At 43.8% G+C, this 17,345-nt stretch overlaps 2 protein-coding genes across 5 annotated transcripts in view; one reads left to right on the top strand and one right to left on the bottom strand.

Annotated features, from left to right (window-relative positions):
* Positions 1 to 11,139, top strand: part of bcl9 (BCL9 transcription coactivator) — a 38,623-nt gene extending 27,484 nt beyond the window's left edge. For all 3 annotated transcript variants that reach the window (XM_088314397.1, XM_088314398.1, XM_088314396.1), the window contains 7 exons: positions 2,409 to 2,722; positions 4,233 to 4,340; positions 4,455 to 4,641; positions 4,998 to 5,094; positions 5,175 to 7,350; positions 7,672 to 7,944; positions 8,756 to 11,139. In XM_088314397.1, coding sequence (XP_088170523.1) covers positions 2,409 to 2,722; positions 4,233 to 4,340; positions 4,455 to 4,641; positions 4,998 to 5,094; positions 5,175 to 7,350; positions 7,672 to 7,944; positions 8,756 to 9,798 — 4,198 coding nt within the window. In that variant the 3' untranslated portion in view covers positions 9,799 to 11,139. The remainder of the gene's footprint in view (positions 1 to 2,408; positions 2,723 to 4,232; positions 4,341 to 4,454; positions 4,642 to 4,997; positions 5,095 to 5,174; positions 7,351 to 7,671; positions 7,945 to 8,755) is intronic.
* An 839-nt stretch (positions 11,140 to 11,978) lies between these two features.
* On the bottom strand, positions 11,979 to 16,797 carry acp6 (acid phosphatase 6, lysophosphatidic). Of its 2 annotated transcripts, none has more exons than XM_088314399.1 (11): positions 16,648 to 16,797; positions 15,558 to 15,756; positions 15,013 to 15,141; positions 14,790 to 14,920; positions 14,636 to 14,715; positions 14,468 to 14,555; positions 14,262 to 14,394; positions 13,452 to 13,552; positions 13,257 to 13,349; positions 12,379 to 12,544; positions 11,979 to 12,312 (listed from the first exon to the last, which is right to left on the bottom strand). In XM_088314399.1, the coding sequence occupies exons 2-11, from the start codon at positions 15,744 to 15,746 to the stop codon at positions 12,178 to 12,180; spliced, it is 1,245 nt and encodes a 414-aa protein (XP_088170525.1). In that variant the 5' UTR covers positions 15,747 to 15,756; positions 16,648 to 16,797; the 3' UTR covers positions 11,979 to 12,177. The 2 variants fall into 2 exon arrangements, with proteins under 2 accessions (XP_088170525.1, XP_088170527.1); XM_088314401.1 differs by having other exon boundaries at positions 15,558 to 15,753.
* Between the last annotated feature and the right edge of the window lie 548 nt (positions 16,798 to 17,345).

Raw genomic sequence — 17,345 nt, 5'->3', positions numbered from 1 at the left:
TGCCGTTTGCTAGTTTAAAAAAAAAAGGAAATCATGCTATTAATTGACAGGTTGATTAGCAATTTCCCATTTTTTGTTGTTTCAAAAAGAGGCAGATGGTTGTCATTGGTCATAAACATACAAAAGGATGTAATGTGCGTTATCTTGGGCCAATTTGCGGGTTTTGCAGTATCAGGGAGGGAAGTGCGGTATGAGCCAACAGTGTTCTTTTCTTCATGTGTGCTTATGTCACACTGTAAGATTGTGAATTTAGGTCCAATCTCAACATGTCCTTGTGGTGTCAAGCAAAAGTCCTCAAGTGTGATCCGGAGATGTCCCTGGGTTCAGGGAGTGCATTGTCTCTGGAACCTTTCCCTGCAAAGTCATGCTTGAGTCTCTGGAAACGGCTGTCTGGACTGCCAAAATTCTCCCTGGCGCTTCCCTGCTTTTCTACTTGCAGCAGCCCCATGTGTTTGTACATATAGTGAGCAAGGCTGCGGTTGTGCTTTTTGGACTTGTTGGCATTCGTTTCACACTGCTTCTACAAGTGTGTGTGAGGGCGAGTGGGAGGGAGGGATTAGGGTGTGGCAAAAAAAGCTCTCTGAAAGTTGGATTTGTCCTGTTCGACAAGACTGAGCTGCTTTCATAGTCAGTTCGCAGAGTAGCAGCAGTCATTTCTGCATTTCTTATTCTTTCCATGGAGAGCTTCAGATGAGGTAGAACACTAGCTTTCAAAGGCTAGACATTTTATGCCCCATTAAATAAAATAAATTAAAAAAAAAAAAATCAAATAAAAAAAAAAATTAGGGACTGACTAGTTATTAGTAATTGATATTTTCTCTTTTAAAATAATCCAAAAAAACAAAGGGTTTTATTCATTTATTTTTGCCAGTAGCTGTTGTGTTTTTAAATTTTTGTTTTTATTTTATACATTAAAATTAAAACATTCCACAAGTCAAAAATCATGATATTCAACATTCAACCCAATGTTTTCTCTTTTGTAAATTTAAACAAATACTATAAGGACAAAAATTATTACTCAATCTACATTTAATTTAATTATTGTTGTCAGTGTTAAGGGATCATAAGTTATTTTATTAATTCAAAATATTTGTATGAATTGGCCAAATAACCAGTTCTGCAAAAAATTGTTCTGCCTAAAAAATAAAATAAAATCCATATTGGTCAGGCCCTAATGACTAGGTTACCTCAAGTCAAGTCGTGACTGTCTGCCTCACACATTGAGGGGTCATGGGTTTTAATCTCTGCTCGGACTCTAAATGGTCCATAAGTGTGCTCTCTGATTATCTGGCGACCTGTCCAAGGTGTACCCGCCTCTCGCCCCAAGCAATCGGGAGCAAGTCGTGCAGAAAATGGATGGATGACATGGGATGGACAGGGGTGTGTATCAATGAAATATTATTTTGGTATGTATCTTGATTTAAAGTACAAAAATTAGATTCAGTGCGATTACAAATTCTTTCAATACGGTTTGGCTGAGTTGGAGAGAGACTGATGCGTTGAGTTCCTTGTCGTCATTTCCAGTGTGATTGAACTTGTCAGTGGGCTACTGTAAATGCGGCATTTCCTTCAAGGATAAAGTATCTCCAATAAAAGACGATTTGATGCACTATTTTTTTTTATGTGGAACAATTAAGTTCAAATTGATGCGCTAGCATCTTTTAACTCAAATTTTCTCCAGAATTTTCTGATTCAAATTGTTTTTGTTACACCCTTGATAGTTTACCTCACTATCTTCCTTTTTTGTTAAAGTGACTTGAACACAGTCCACAGTCACTTAGAAAATAATGGAACTAGCAATTATCAATCACAGGACTCACAATATTTAGCTTTTTGCCTTTATGATTTAAAATTGTCATACATGCATAAAAGTAAGCTAACAGGTAACCACTGTTAAACCCATAAAACATGAAAAACAATCTAATTTCGACCAAGTGATGGCATGTACAATGATGCTGGGCGCCCGTTGCTTATTTTTGTGTTGGCTCACTTCACATTATTCTTGTCGGTAACCTTCTCTTTTTATGTCCTTGTTCTCCTTTTGAAATGCATATAGTATCTTAAACAGACACACTTCAAAATTGCCTTGGAAAAGAAAAAAATGGCAATCACCCCCCCGTAAAAGACCCGCACAGAAATCGCACATGAAGCAGAAAAAAAATACTGTAAATGTGAAAAATTAATTCTGTGACACTGATGGTAGAATGATTTTGTTAGACTATGGAGTCGTGTGTTACCTGAAAATTGTCTACATGCCGAATTGTTTGACCTCACGGACTTCCTCTCTTTTTATTCTCTATTGTTCATGCTCATGCATAACCGATCAATATTCTGCTTGATTTAAAAAAAAAAAATCATGACAAGTTGACAAAATAAACATTTTTTGTCTCTCATCTTCCTTACATCAGCCCTAAACCTAAGACGGAGGCCATGGTACGCTCACCTCCCGTCATGTCCCCCTCCACTGCCTCCCAGATGGACTCTAAAATGCCCAATCAGGGTAAGCCAGGGAGCGCTGGCAGCCAGTCGCAGCCCTCGCCCTGCGATCCCAAGACCCTGGGTGCCAAAGGAGCACAAAGCGTGGCAGGGGGCATTGGGCTGAAGAATGGCCAGAGCTTGACCTCCGGCCCCAGCTCCAAAGTGAAAGTGAAAAGGGAGCGAAGCACATCGGTGGAGTCGTTTGAACAGCCGGAGAGCGGAACCCCCACCAGTGAGGATAAAGGTAAGGCAGCTTATAACGGCCGCTTGATTCATGTTGAGCAGGTTTCAGGGGCCGGTATTACTCAGAGGCCTTGTAAAGATTTGCTGTCAGCACCTATGATTTTTATAGGGAAATTACGCCGTCTTTCTTTGTAATGAAGCTTTTAACTGCTCACCATTGAAAGAACAGAACAAAATCTGCAAAGCTTGAATAATGTTTTGTCCGTAACTCATGATGACCCTTTGTCATATCCAGTTGCTATAGACATCATCTCTTATTGGGGATGGACATAATCATAGCACAATCAATCTTTTTGTGGAATGTTGATAAATTGCATTTTTAAAACCATTGTGACAAAATAGAGTACACTACTCTGGCTCACTGTTTGCCGAATCTCAATTAGTTTGCTGTCTCAATATGGATAGCATGAGCTTCGCGATCAGGAGTTGAGTTACATCCAAGGTTAGGTAAATCAAATACTTGACTAAGGAGACACTACAATTTGAGGAAGCCCAGTAGCATGTTATATATTGTCTATGGTCAAGCATTTGTAGTTGGATTAGAACTTTTCTAGTTGGTCCTTGGTTTAGAAAGGTATCGATATATATGCTGTTTTAAAATCATAAAAGGCTGGCAATGAATCGCTTTTACAGCAGAATGTTGTCACGCGGCACAAGAGAACTCTCAATTACAGCAGAACTTTTTCATTTCATTGTTTTATAAAGTATATTCATGGCTTTTTTTAATACATTATTTCCTGTGTGCTTTTTCTTTTGTGTTGGCATAGATTATTGATGGACTAGGTCACATTGTGTTCAAATTCAGGTTACCTGGCTGCCGTTGTAACGGAACCGAGGATCCCTTGTAATTCTCTTTGCTGGTTTACAGTTAACTCAGTCCTTTTCAATTATTTTCAGTTAAACTGCTGCCTTGGCAGTAAATAGTATCATATGATTTGTTTATTAAAGTGTAATTACAAAGTCGTGCACATCTGCATACCATTGTATCCTTATTAACAAAGAAAACAGCAATGCAGAAATATAGATTTTAAACAAAGAACTTAAATTGTTGAGTATGTTTAACATTGTTTTTTTTCCCGTATGTAACAGAAGAGATTTGAAGTGTATCGATTTGCTTGAAATATAATGCAATGAATGAGCACCACTGCCACTAATAGTAATCGAACGGGATGTGCACCTATACTTTATTCTAGCACAGCAAATAAATAAATAAAGTATGCCCCCGGGGCCATGCCCACTATATGAGAAGGACTTGGTTAACTTGAATGTTATAGATTCTCAACCAGCTTGGTCATTGTAAAGCACAAAAATGTAATCGAAGCAACTGGATTCTTGGATGTTGAATAAGTTGATCCAACAACCAAGTAGTCTAGTTGTTTTGTTTTGCTTTTGTGGATTTTGTGTTTATTCTGTAGCACTATAAATTGTACTGTATATACACACATCTGCCTCTCATTGTAACTCACATTGCTATTTGTAAGACCATTATTGGTTTTGGTGTGTTCGTGCAGACAGTAGCAGGGTGAAAAGGATGTGTGTGGCAGAGAGGAGGCAGCCTTATAGCGGAGCCGATTGGTGCTCCGGGGGAGAAAGTGACGAAGATGACAAAGGATTCTTCAGTAAGTGTGCTTCCAAGCATGTGTTGGTGGTCCATCTGTTGATCAATTCCACACATGACTGCATTGCGACATGTCCTGAAATCGGTGTCGTCTTGTCCTGTTGTCTTCCCGCAGACTGTAACTCCAGTGACGTGAAGCCACCGGATTCTGTCACCCATTCTACCTCCAACTCTGGACTCAGCCGCTCCTCCACCCCATCCCACAATTTACTGGGAGGCCAGGGCTCCACGACGGAACCTGCTAGTGGCCAGAAACCAGGCTCCAAACTCGTCTATGTCTTCACCACAGAGATGGCTAACAAGTAAGGCATCTTGACGTAACACTAGTTGTTCTCTGAAAGTGTGTGGGGGGGACATTGGTGGCCCCAGAGAAAAATTGCCGCAGCGCTTTGCCTATTTGGTGTAATGACAAATAAAAGACCAGCAGAAGGGTTGAACTAGAGTGTTAACAATTAGATTAATTACAGAAGCAAATGAAAATGAAATCCTGATGCCAATGAAGACCAAATATTTCCCCACAATGAACTCACTCAGTGGGTGTGCATATAAAGTGGTTGGCTGTTTTCTAATCTTGCCATGATCACGGTCCTATCCACTGTCACTTGAATACAAATAATAGTGTCCGTTTGCTGATACCTGCTTTCCTTCTTGTCTTCAGGGCAGCTGATGCCGTTCTGACTGGACATACAGAAAATATCATCACCTTCCACATGAAAAACATCTCCAACAGCAAAGACAAAGCGCACCTCCTTCTGGTAAAGACATCCTAATATCCATCCACATTTATAATCAACATCTTCACTTCTCTAATCATGTTTTTTATTAATTTCAAAAGAACAATGCAGCAAATGCCGTCCGAAATGACTCCAAGCCTTCCCAGCAAACGCCGTCCCATGGCCAAGATCAGAGCCACCAGCCTGGATCCAAGCCATCCTTAACGGGCATGGCCGACCCAGCCGCACCCCAGTCCACAAACCAGGGAAGCCAGTCTGGCGTTCTTCCACAGGATGGCTCATCAGCCACAGGCATTGAATCAAAGAATCTTCCTGGCGGTAGCCCCAGCAACAACGCAGGCCCAATTGACCAGACACCCATGAGCCAACCGGAGGGAGGCCTCAATGTCGCCACGGCTGGTGAAGTAGGGCAGGGCGTAGGCCCTGGGGGGCCGGGTCTGACGCCCCAGCAGCAGCAGCAACAGTTGGCGCAGGAGCTTTTAAATATGGAGGCCAACACAGAAGGTCTATCCCAAGAGCAGTTGGAACATCGCCAGCGCTCGCTGCAGACATTGCGAGACATTCAGCGCATGCTTTTTCCAGATGACCGCGACGCGCCACCCCCTGGGCCTCCACAGTCCCATGGTGGTCCCCATGATGGCGGCCCTGACGGTCCACCACGGAGGTCAGAGCCAGGCCCCTTGCAGGCCATGATGGCACAATCTCAAAGCCTTGGACCACCAGGTGGGCCAGGAGGACCTCGCCCACAAGGTCCACCCTTTGGACCTCCACACGGGCCCAGAGATATGCCTCCTTTCCCGCAGGATGAAATGGGTCCCCACATGGGGGTGCCAGGAGGCTGTGGAGACGGTGATCAAATGACCCCAGAACAGGTTGCGTGGTTGAAGTTACAGCAGGAGTTTTATGAGGAAAAGAGAAAGAAACAAGAAATGCAACATCGACCACTTCCTCCAGACATGATGATGCACCCCCACGGTCCACGCGGCATGATACGAGGACCACCACCACCCTATCAGATGGGCCCGGGAGAGATATGGGGAGGACCAAGTGGGCCACAAGACCCTTACCCAGAACGCATGGGCATGGGCCCTGGTCCCGGCCCGAGAGGCATGCCCCCTCACATGCAGAGGATGCCTGGATTCTCAGGAATGATCAATCCTGAGATGGAGGGACACCCGCGGCCTGGAATGGGGTGGCCTGATGACATGCCGCCTCGTATGGGAGACGCACGAGGGTTTCCTGGTGGTCCGGGGACGATGTTTTCTGGCCCTGGTGGTCGAGGGGAGCGCTTTCCAAACCCTCAGTCGGTCCAAGAAGCAATGTTCCATCAAGGTATGGGAGGAGAGAAAGGCCTTCCCCCTGGCATGATGATGGATATGCAAAGGATGATGGGCCACCAAAGAGGTGGAATGGAACCAGGAAATGGCATGGGTATGTTTCCAAGAATGCCCGGTGACGGTCCTATGAGCCCATCGTCAAGGCTCCAGGGAATGGGGGGTCGAGAAATGGGTCCCGAGTTCGGCATGGGTCCTGGTCCAGGGCCTGGACCTCACATGCACCCTTCCAAGCTCCGAGATCCTCCAATGAACTTGAGTCCAGATGAAATGATAAGAATGAGAGGAGGGCCTCCGATGGAAAACATGGCCGGCCAAGGCAGGGCAATGCAAGGGCCGCCCTTCTCTGAGCAGCCCCAACCTGGCGACTTTCCTATGGGGCCTGGGCGACCTTTCCCAGGGGGTCCCGGCGGGATGAGGGGCCCACACGGGGAACAACCGTTTGGCCCAGAACACAGAGCCACACCAACGGGAGGCAACGGTCGCATGAACCACCTGCCACCCAATGCTGGCCCTCCACAGGGCCAAAGAGGGCGCAAGCCAGCAGATTTGAATGTCCAAGCAGGCGGGGGCAACTCTCCCAGCGTCAACCCACTCAAGTCCCCTCCTTTGAGGCAGGTGCAGTCTCCCATGATGGGCTCACCTTCTGGAAACCTCAAATCGCCTCAGACACCGTCCCAGCTGGCCGGCATGCTCACGGGTCCAGCGGGCCCCCAGGCACCTGCAGCACCCCCATCATCTGCGCCAATGAAGTCACCGCACTCTATGATGGGCTCGGCGGGAGCCTCCCCTGTTCACATGAGGTCTCCTTCTCTTCCAAATCCCTCGCCTGGATGGGCCTCCTCACCAAAGCCGCCCATGCAGAGTCCTGGAGTGCCACAACAAGGTGGCAAGCCCCCTCTCAGTCTCACCTCACCAAACATGATGGGGAATATGGAGCAAGGTAGAGTACATTACTTTATGCCGACTGTTTGCAACTACCAGGAAGACATAGAATCCACCATTACTGTGCATTTTACACAATATATCCATAAAAATATTAGCCTTAAAAACATTATAAAATACATTATCTGATTGGCCCTGTTACCACACTTGCTCATACTCAACATACAATGGCCCGGCTGTATTATAGGTGTGCAGCCCACTGCTTCCATCTTGTGGTCATACAGTTTCCCACGTATTGTCACAAGTTTCAATGTATAAAATAATAGTATACCATAGATCCCGATGTCTGATCCATGTGTTTTGTTCTTGCACCATGTAGGTGGTAATGGCCCTGCCTCTGCCCCGCCTTCGTCCGGTGCGCCGTCTGGCCCAATGTCCCTCCCGGGCAACGTGCCATCCGGCAGCCCTTACACCATCCCGCCTGAGCCTACACTCTCCCAGAACCCGCTCTCCATTATGATGTCGCGCATGTCCAAGTTCGCAATGCCCAGCTCCACACCGCTCTACCACGACGCCATCAAGACTGTCGCCAGTTCTGACGACGACTCGCCCCCGGCCCGCTCCCCTAACCTGCCTTCAGTCAACAACAACGGTAACGTTTAGCACAACTACAGCCAATCTTTGACTATTTTGCCACATATTTTTCAATAGAAGAATCTCAAATGTCACAAAAGTATGAGGGGCAGTCAAAAAGTAATTGGCCCTGTTCAATGTACCCAATTTGTTGTTCAGATTTTTCTTCCAGAAATGCCAACATTTTGTAGTATAAGTTTGAATGTATCCTCTTCCTGTCAGCCATATGTCATTATTCGATGTCTGTCCATAGGAAAGAGCGTTCATTGAATTCCTTGTTTCAATGGGGAATCGATAAACATTTTCAAACGACTGGAACCCACCTCCCATCTCTTGTCCATATGCGTTTGAGGAAAATTTTGTCACTTTTTTCGAAAATCTATCAGCTTTGTCTGAACAAGCATTGAAACATGGTTGCTTGTGGGCGTCTGTAAATTTACTACTATTCACCCCAAAAATAAAAAAACAAAATTATGGTCTCCATTTCACAGGTATTGAAATAATGATGAGCCAGTCACAATTTAAATTATTACTGTGTCTGTGCATGGCAAGACTTAATTAGTTGCATGAAAGTATAATTATGCAAATTCTGCCATCTAGTGGAAGCACGTTTAGTTGTTCTAGCTGTCACTGTATGTCACTGGCAATGATAGATGAACAAATGGAGTGCACTTAGGTAGCACTTTATTTACAGATACATAATTCATAGTGTAGCAAATAAATGTGTACTTTTTGGACCAATGAAGATTCCTCATCACAGCACAGTCGAAAGGTTACTGACCTAGTATGAATAGGTTTGTACTAAGTATCATTTTGTGTCTGTCCATAAGGTATGCCGATGAACCATCAAGGCAATCCTCGCATGATGGGACCTGGCAACTCTGGACCCATGCCAGCCCTCAGCCCCCTCGGTATGAACCCAATGGGATCCCAGCCCCTCTCACACGGAATGCCCCCGCAAATGCCCTCTCCTAACGCCCCTAACATGGGCCCCGGTATGATGCCTCACGGCATGATGATCCCCGCTAATCCGCAAGACCCTGGAATGGCCAACCCCCAAATGATGCCCCAGGGACGTCTGGGTTATCCCCACCGAAACCAGGGCTACCCGCTGACCCAGTCCCCATCCCAGCAGGGCCCCTTCTCTCCTCACAACGGGCCCGGGGGGCACCAAGGTTTCCCCGGTCACCCCATGGGCTTCCAGGGAGAAGGAGGACCGATGGGAGGACGGATGGGGAACATGCCTCACGGGGGCGGGCCGGAGGGGGGCATGTGCAAGCCGAACACCCCCGGAGGACCCGAGTTCAACAACATGCAAGGCGGCTTCAGCGAGGCAGATCTTCACGAGGTGATGCGTCCGGGAGCGTCTGGTATCCCCGAGTTCGACCTGTCCAGGATTATTCCATCGGAAAAGCCCAGCCAGACTCTGTCCTACTTCCCTCGCGGTGGAGGGGACAACCCCGGAGGAAAACCTTCGCACCCCTCCGGCTTTCCCATGCAGGCCATGATGGGCGACGGCCCCCCTAGAATGGGAATGCCCATGCAGGGGATGGGGGGAATGCCGGGGGGGCCCGGCGGGGGCATGGGGCCCCAAGACATGCCTATAGGCAACCCTGGCCATAACTCCATGCGCCCTCCGGGGTTCATGGGCCAAGGCATGATGGGCCACCAGCCACGGATGATGTCCCCAGGTGGCCCCGGGGGAATGATGCAGGGACGGCAAATGGCCCACCCTGGCCCGGGCGGCTCCCCTAACATGATGATGTCACTGCAGGGCATGGGCGGCCCACCACAGCAGACAATGATGATGGGGGGGCAGATGAGGCCGCGTGATATGGACATGGGCTTCAGTCCGGGTCCTGGAATGTTCTAATCCAGAAACTTTGTATTGAAAATGTTCTGGGACGGAGTAAAAGGTTAAGTGAGGAAGTATTATCCAAAAACGGTGGATGCACCCTGGAATCAACAGAATGGAGATACCCGGTCCAGTCACGCTCGGACTGCGGGGAATTTTTCCTAATGGACTTGGAGTACTTTTTGCCACAAGAACAATTTTGACTTATGAACTTCAGAATGTATGGAATTGTTGTGCATCAGTTTCTCAAAAAAAGAAAAAAATAACTGTTTTCATGTTTTTGGGGGGGGACTTATGAGGAGTTGGACAACAAGGGGGAATCACCGTTGCTCTAAGTCATTATGGAGATGCTACAGTATATGTCCATCTTATTTTTTTTCCTTCTCTGAATTAAGAACAAAAATCATGGATGCGGTAATGGAACAGGATCGAGACAAATTAGTGCTTTGTGAGGACTTGGGTAGAACTCCATCTTGTCTCCATTGTTTTTGACTGTTTCTGTACAGTATAGACATGTGAGCGTGTGTGGTATGTGTGCGCGTGTGTGTGTGTGTGTATAGGCATTCTATCAGTGACCTCTCGACTCCTTACCTGATTTTTCTTGGACGAGGAAGCGCCCCCCCCTCCCCTTAAATACTGTACTGTTTACCGTTGGTGGGCTATTCGAATATTAGTCTATTTTAATTTCCTTTGTAACTCCAGTGTATAACAAACCAAACTATGACCTCATTAAGATAATAGTATTATTAAAAAAAAGAAGAAAAAAAGAAAAAGCACAAACATGGACCGTCTGCCGAAAGCGTCTTCTTTTTATTTTTAACCACATGAAGTGTGTGGGGGGGGATCCTGAGGGGCTTTACAGCACACCAATAATAACACTTTATTACAAGTTGTGCTTGAAAACTTCCAGGACTTCTTTAGCCAGCGTAAATCCTATTGCTAATACCCAGATGTGCTATGTGTGTCCTTGTTCCTGTTTTTACTTTTTTTTTGTTTTTGTTTTGTTGTTTTTCGACTCTGTTGTTGACTCTGGGTAAATCATTCCCACAGCAATAATCCCTCCCCACCCCCTGCCCCCTCCCTCCAACGGTCTGCAGAGTGGAGTGGGCTCAATGCCTAATCGAGGTATGCCAGGTAACATAGAACTAGAGTTAGCTAGATCTGGTGTAACGATATAAAAAGCGAGGCCGTGAGTGAGACGCCAATGTAAACGCGCACTGCTTTATACCATCCAGTTGACTTCCTCTCTCTTTTTCTCTGTTGTATAAGCTTGTCATGTGTTTCTCCGTTGGCTTTGGTGCAAATAGTCTACCAGGGCTTTGGTGATGGACTACAAATAAAAGATATTGTTTTGGTATATACATGTCGTCCGTTGCGTGTATGTTGTGGATCTCTGCTACTCACCAAAGATAACCCCTCAATTTTCTGCTTTTAATTTACTTTTTCATCATTTTTTAGGGCTCCAGTGACAGCAAAGATTAATGATGGCTGTAGAACAGGAAATGGAACATACATTGACAAAGAAAAGCATCTAATTGCTCAATATGATCAGTTGGTAGGTATAATCCATAGGTAGATGTTTTATTGATTCTGTGGGACCAAAAGTCGTTATACACTTAGAACTACGGCCCAACCGATTCATTGGCCGGCCAAATTAATCAGGTGACATTACGGCCTTGGTTCTGATTGAATCTTTTCCGCTTGACTCAAATCACTTGTACCTGTAATAAGCTAAATTTAGGTAGAACGAGTATACCAACATTTGGCCCACCCTGTATCTTGTATATGTCTGTAATGCCTATAAAATTGCACTACTAGGTGACAGTATTGTGAGACACTTTCCTCTCCATTGTGTCTTCAAAGGGTGAGTGGTTTTTCGTCACTTTATTTTAGTGTGTTAAAATGTTACTTAGAACCTTGCCTGGTGCAGTTAAATGTTTTATGATGTCCACACAGTTAGAGCCTGGCTGAAAGCCAACCAGTCATACAAGAGACTTTGGAGGATAATTGTTCTCATTGCTGATCAGGTGTGCATTTTGTCCCAGTTACTCAGACCCATAGAAGCCCAAGTCGGATGTCTTGTTTTTTCACCAGTGTTTTTTTTTCCCCCCTTCAAGACCATCTGTGATTTATTCCACGGAATTAATGATATGGTCTTACACCGGGCTCTAATACTAAAAAGTAAAAGCACTCTGACAGAATTTCCTCCCTGCTTGTTTATTAAACATAAACACTGCAATTGACTCATTTTGCACAACCTTATTTGTGTATAAAATGGTCATATAGGTCATCCCGTGAGGAATGAAGTCACATTTGCTTTGTCAGCAAAACCAAATGAACTCAAAAGTAGTGTTAATGTGGACATGATGTTTAAATGCAACTATAGTTGGTGTGTGTTCAGAGTTTAGATGCGTCGCCTGTGCTGTTGCAAAGCGACTGGTGGTGGTCAGTGTTGAGCGAGTAGGCTGAAAGCACCTTCTGAAATTCCTTCAGGGGGCAATAGAGTCCACTGCAGCCAGGAATAAGTTGATCCTGGAGAAAATATTGATTGGTCATGAAAAACCGGTGTGTCCGACGGTGGCATGGTGGCGCTCATACCTGGCCCATGTAGGACACTTTTACAAAGGCTTCCTTGGTGCGTCGGTGCTCGTGGAGCTCCAGCGTGATGTCTGAAGCGTACGGCGGCCACTTCATATCGAAAATGCCCATCGCCATCAGGCACGGGATCAATGTTGTGTCGTGGGCCGAATACAAGAATAATTTCCTGTTTGACAAAAGGCAGCCAGAAATGAACAGGAATTAAATTTTGTAGAATAAACTACAATAAATGAATATAGACATCCATAGGAAGAAATCCATCCATTATAATAGATATTATTGTACAGAAAACGCATGCATCTATTTTTTTTAGCTGACTAAAAAATTGCTAATAAAAACAAACAAAAAAATACTTTCATGGAAATACGGGGAATTGACAGGTTACAGACTTGATTACCTGTAATGCATGGGAATTGGATTTGAGTTAGGAGGAATATAAATCAAATTAAAGACACTAGGAATAAATTCACAAAGAATTTTATGACAATCAAGGAAATTATTATTTACAGACACGGTTATTGGAAAGGAATGACAATATAAGGGAATTAACAGGCACATTGGTGTCCAATAGAAAGCATGTATGTCCAAAATTTAGGTTATATTATTGCAAATGCTAAAAACAAACAATAAAAAGAAATGATGGTTTTAGTTAAACGTGAAAATTTCATTAATCATTTTCATATGTATTTTGCTTTGGATACATATCTGCTTGGAGCAAAACTTAATGTTAACAGAACTTTCAGTTTGTGTAATAAATTGTTCTGGTGTCAAATTTAGGAATATTTCCAAAACACCCCTGCCATGAAAAGATAAGCTAGTGGAAAAAGTTCCAGCCCTTGCCAACCCACTCAAGCCATGAAGAAATGTGCATGGGTCACCTGTTGTGCTCTGATGAGGTTCCTTGTAGCTTCTCGTCAATGTTAAATAAGAGCGTGTGCAGCAAAGGCCCCACGCACAACTGCAAGTTTTCCCTGTCGGGCAAAAAAAAAAAAAAAATACAAATATTGTGTCACGCTATCCTTGTTGACTCTGATTAAGTGTGATAAGAGTTATTCTTTGTTACAATGGCTGACCTCTTGCTGGGCTGGTAACAGTAAAACATCATGTCCACGGCTCTCTGCTCCACTCGGCTTCTCCATGCAGGCAGAGCGGGCGGGCACGGCAAGCCGTGAGCCTGACAATAGGCACGCATGCACAGACGCTGTAGCACTGCTGTAACTTGATGCTTGTCACATGTCATCAGTTAACCAAGTTCATATCAGGTATATCCTAATCTTTCTAGTGTAGAGTGTGTTAGGTGGGATGCTCGCTGTTTAAATGAATGTGACACCGCTTGGTGGCAAACAACTTGCCATTTGCCTTAAAAAATGTTTCATCAATTTTGTTTAGATGGCTCAAACTGTCACCATGATAAAATCTTTATTTATCAACATGTTTAAAGGAACATTTTACATCCACTACCAGTCAAAAGCTTGGCCATACTTTCGAATGCCAGTTGAACAGCAACTGTGTCAGTCTCAACTTCTGACTGGTAGTATAAGTAAATAAAAGAAGTTAATAGCTGTATATCAAATGTCTTATCTGTGAAATGCTACATGCGTTCTAGAATTAGAAAATTAGTATTTTTGTAACATTACAACTTTTTTTCCAGATAAATATTGATTTTTGTCTCCAAGTATTACAATTGTTTTCTTGATCGGTTGTAATTTTATGACAGTTCTCGAAAAATCTTGTTTTAGGGATGTGCTTCTCTCCACAAAAGATGATTTGATAAAGTTTTCAAAATGTGGCTTGTTAAACTATTTGAGTATGGTTCGATTTGAAAGTGGATTGATTTGATTCAGTTTTAGTTAGTGGGATTCGGTTTGAGTAGTCTCCGATACCTCTCTGGCGACCATGTCGTCTCTAATGAGGACGAAGTCGACCTCCGATTTGCTCCTGATCCCCAACTCGCTGTGGATGCTCTTCAGGTCAGCTGCTATGTCCGGTTGGAGGGACACCTCTTTGAAGCGGGGGCTGAGGCGCAAACATAGGTATCATTAGACAAAAAAGACTCACAAAATTCTTACTTTTGCGTCATGGTACAAACTTGCTAAGCATTCTGAGCAGCCGGCATCCATGGTAGTTGGGGTACAAAATCTCTGACTCAGCATCTGTGGTTAATATGGGGACTATTTCTATGCAAAAAAAAGTAATAAAAAAATAAGTTAAAAAATGTTGAAGAGAACAAAGGAAGTTATGTCATGTGAGTGAGTACCTTTTTGTTTTTGCTGGAAGAGCCCTGCCAGCAGGCACCTGGCAGACTCGATGGTCCTTACAATGTTGGTGGAGCGTACACTTGACATGGGAAATAACTGATCAGAATCCACTGACTGACTCAATTTTATCCTCTTCCTCCAATCCACACTTACTAGACCTCATTGGGGCAGAAGGTGGTACTGAGGAAGGGAACCTCCTGGATGTATCGCCTCCTCAGCCTCTCGCCCAACTCGTACAGCTGCTGCATGCCCAAAGTGGTCAGCTGACCCGCAAACACGCCGCCCTGATGTGGTCGACAAACACAGTAACTTGAATGGTTGCAAAAAAGAAATGCAATGTCAGTGCTCATCAAACGTAAGAAAGAAACCTACTCACGCTCAGCTTCTTCTTCCTGTAGCTGTCCTCCAACAGAGATGGCGGTCTTGGGCCCCCATCAAGGTCTGTGACCACATAGCTGATGTGTGTGTGGGCTGGAGGCTCCAATAAGGTGGGCACCCATTGTGCCTTTCATAAGAAAATATCATCAAAAAATGGAAATTGCATGAATAATTACACTGATTTAGAGGAGGGTTGATTTCATTTAATAGATCTTTTTTTGGTATTCTTAAATGTGTTTTCTCTAATTCTAGTATGAACAATGTTTTTTTAATAAAAAATTTCTCACCATAGGATTACAACTACATGTTATAAAGATTCAGTGTTGGTTCACTTTAGTCTTTAATTAATTTGTAAGAAAAGTAATTTGTTCTTTTTTTTTCATATTACGACTCAAATATAGATTTTATTTCCCAAGGTGGCCCTAATACTGGACCTATTTAAATTCTTAGGCAAACCACAATGTTAAACAAGTAATTTATTTTAGTAATCCTGACAACAAAAACCATGCAACCCATCATAATTGTTTTAATGTTCTCTTTTACCTCTAACACATCAGGTATTGATTTAAGCGGCGTACGAGCACCATGTCGAAACAGCACTTGAACCAGTTTGAGCTCGTACTGCGACGCTTTGAAACGGCCATCCGCGTTCCTTTGCCTCCACCACAACACCGAACCAAAGGCGATGGACAAGGAGCCAAAGATGCCCACTTTAGTCCAAATTTTCCTCATGGCCGTACTGCTGAAGACAATAAAATGAAAGAAGGTGAGCATAAACTTGAACTACAGAGGATGAACATAAGCAAACTAAGAGAATGTAGACCGGTTTTGGGGAACTATCAGAGGTCATTTTAGTTTTTATAAAGTCTTTGCAGAATTTATTAAAAACAAAACAATTGGAAAATTTAAAAAGTTATTATTGCTTGTTATATAACAAGGTTGATTTGGCCTACATTGCCTTGCCCGTACATAGACAATAGAAACATTCATTCAAAAATTAAGTTAAGACAAAACAACTGAAAAAGCTTGGGCCACATAGTGTAATTACAGTTATTTATTTATATTTACAGGGACTAGTCTTAAGACCAGGCAGGTAAACAAAAAGGGGGTCCTTTGTATACGTCCTGACTAAATGTTTTTCTTTTTGACTATACTCATAGTTTTGGCCTTCAAGTTTTTGTTTTACATACACATATTTACTGCAATTATGACTTTGCTACTACATCAGTGCCGGTTACCTTCGTACAAACTCAGGTTACGTCGCCAGCGTCGTAATGGAACTCCGTCGTAAATCCAAGACCCAGTTTAACATCATGAAAGTAAATTGTTTTTGTTCTTTTATTCTTTATCTGTCCAAACTTCCCATTGCAAGAGACGTTACCATTTGTGGTCTAGGCGTGGCGTAACGACATTTTGACGTTTCTCGTTTAATATGACAGCGCAACCACAAAGCAATAGCTGGTTGTCAGCATGTTATACCGAATCGTCAGTTGTGTTTCCCAGCCGGTTAGCAGGCCAATTAATAATGACACAGACGACGCTAGCATCAACGCTTTGCGGCTGGATAACACAAAAAAAAAACTAAGCCGACCTAACAATAAGCATATACAAAAAGGCGGCACGTTTAACTCACCAAAGCGTTTACTTCCTCAAGAAGTTAAAGCCAAAATGAAGACGAGACTGTCAGCCTTGGCCAAAAAGTCACTTAAGCTGCCGGTTGTCGTTACAGGACATGCCAGGAAACGTTTGGCTGAGAGTCCGGTGTACGGCAGTAGGTGGCGGGTTGAAAACTTCATTTCCCATCAGGCATATGCTGCGTTCAATGTTTTCGTCACCTTGACCTCCCCTCCCGTAACACGGCTTCTACTCAACGATTTCCAAGTAGATCGTTGGACTCCTCAAGTTTAAGTCAAATCATAGCCGACATGAAATGAGACAACGAGTTCCCACTTTTAAACAGTTGAAAATATCCTATAATCGTTGTCAAACTAGACCGAAACGGTCTTGGTCACGTTCAGAGGCAGAAAGAAAAATAAGATCACATTATTTACTAGGACGTCCAATCTATACCAAGCAAGTTATTTATCCCTCACCCAAGTTGATATGAAAGAGTAATCGTAGAATTAGGTTCCAATCTTTTTCCGAAAAATCCTTTTCAGTAATAAACTGTATAACTCGGGCTATGACGGTGAACGCACCATCACTTCTTTTTGAATGATTTTACAGGGAGATGCGTTCGGGCCCTTCTCTACCATCTATTGGTTAGTAAAAACATTGCACACACTATTAAACAAATGTGATCATTTATTGAGGAAAATTGCGGTAAATACA

Source organism: Idiotropiscis lumnitzeri, chromosome 14 (genome assembly GCF_059441095.1).
Source record: "Idiotropiscis lumnitzeri isolate Australia: NSW breed Sydney's pygmy pipehorse chromosome 14, RoL_Ilum_1.0, whole genome shotgun sequence".
Classification (NCBI taxonomy): domain Eukaryota; kingdom Metazoa; phylum Chordata; class Actinopteri; order Syngnathiformes; family Syngnathidae; genus Idiotropiscis; species Idiotropiscis lumnitzeri.
The sequence above is the reverse complement of the archived record's forward strand: the minus strand, read 5'-3'. Positions and strand labels throughout refer to the sequence as shown.

Bases quoted from the DNA above. Each gene is read 5' to 3' on its own strand.
- acp6 (XM_088314399.1), bottom strand. From the start codon at position 15,746: ATGAGGAAAATTTGGACTAAAGTGGGCATCTTTGGCTCCTTGTCCATC. The intron at 14,395-14,467 runs GTTTGTACCATG...TTTGCGCCTCAG, and splicing joins CTGCTCAGAATGCTTAGCAA to CCCCCGCTTCAAAGAGGTGT. The intron at 13,350-13,451 runs GTCAGCCATTGT...TTTGCCCGACAG, and splicing joins TGTTACCAGCCCAGCAAGAG to GGAAAACTTGCAGTTGTGCG.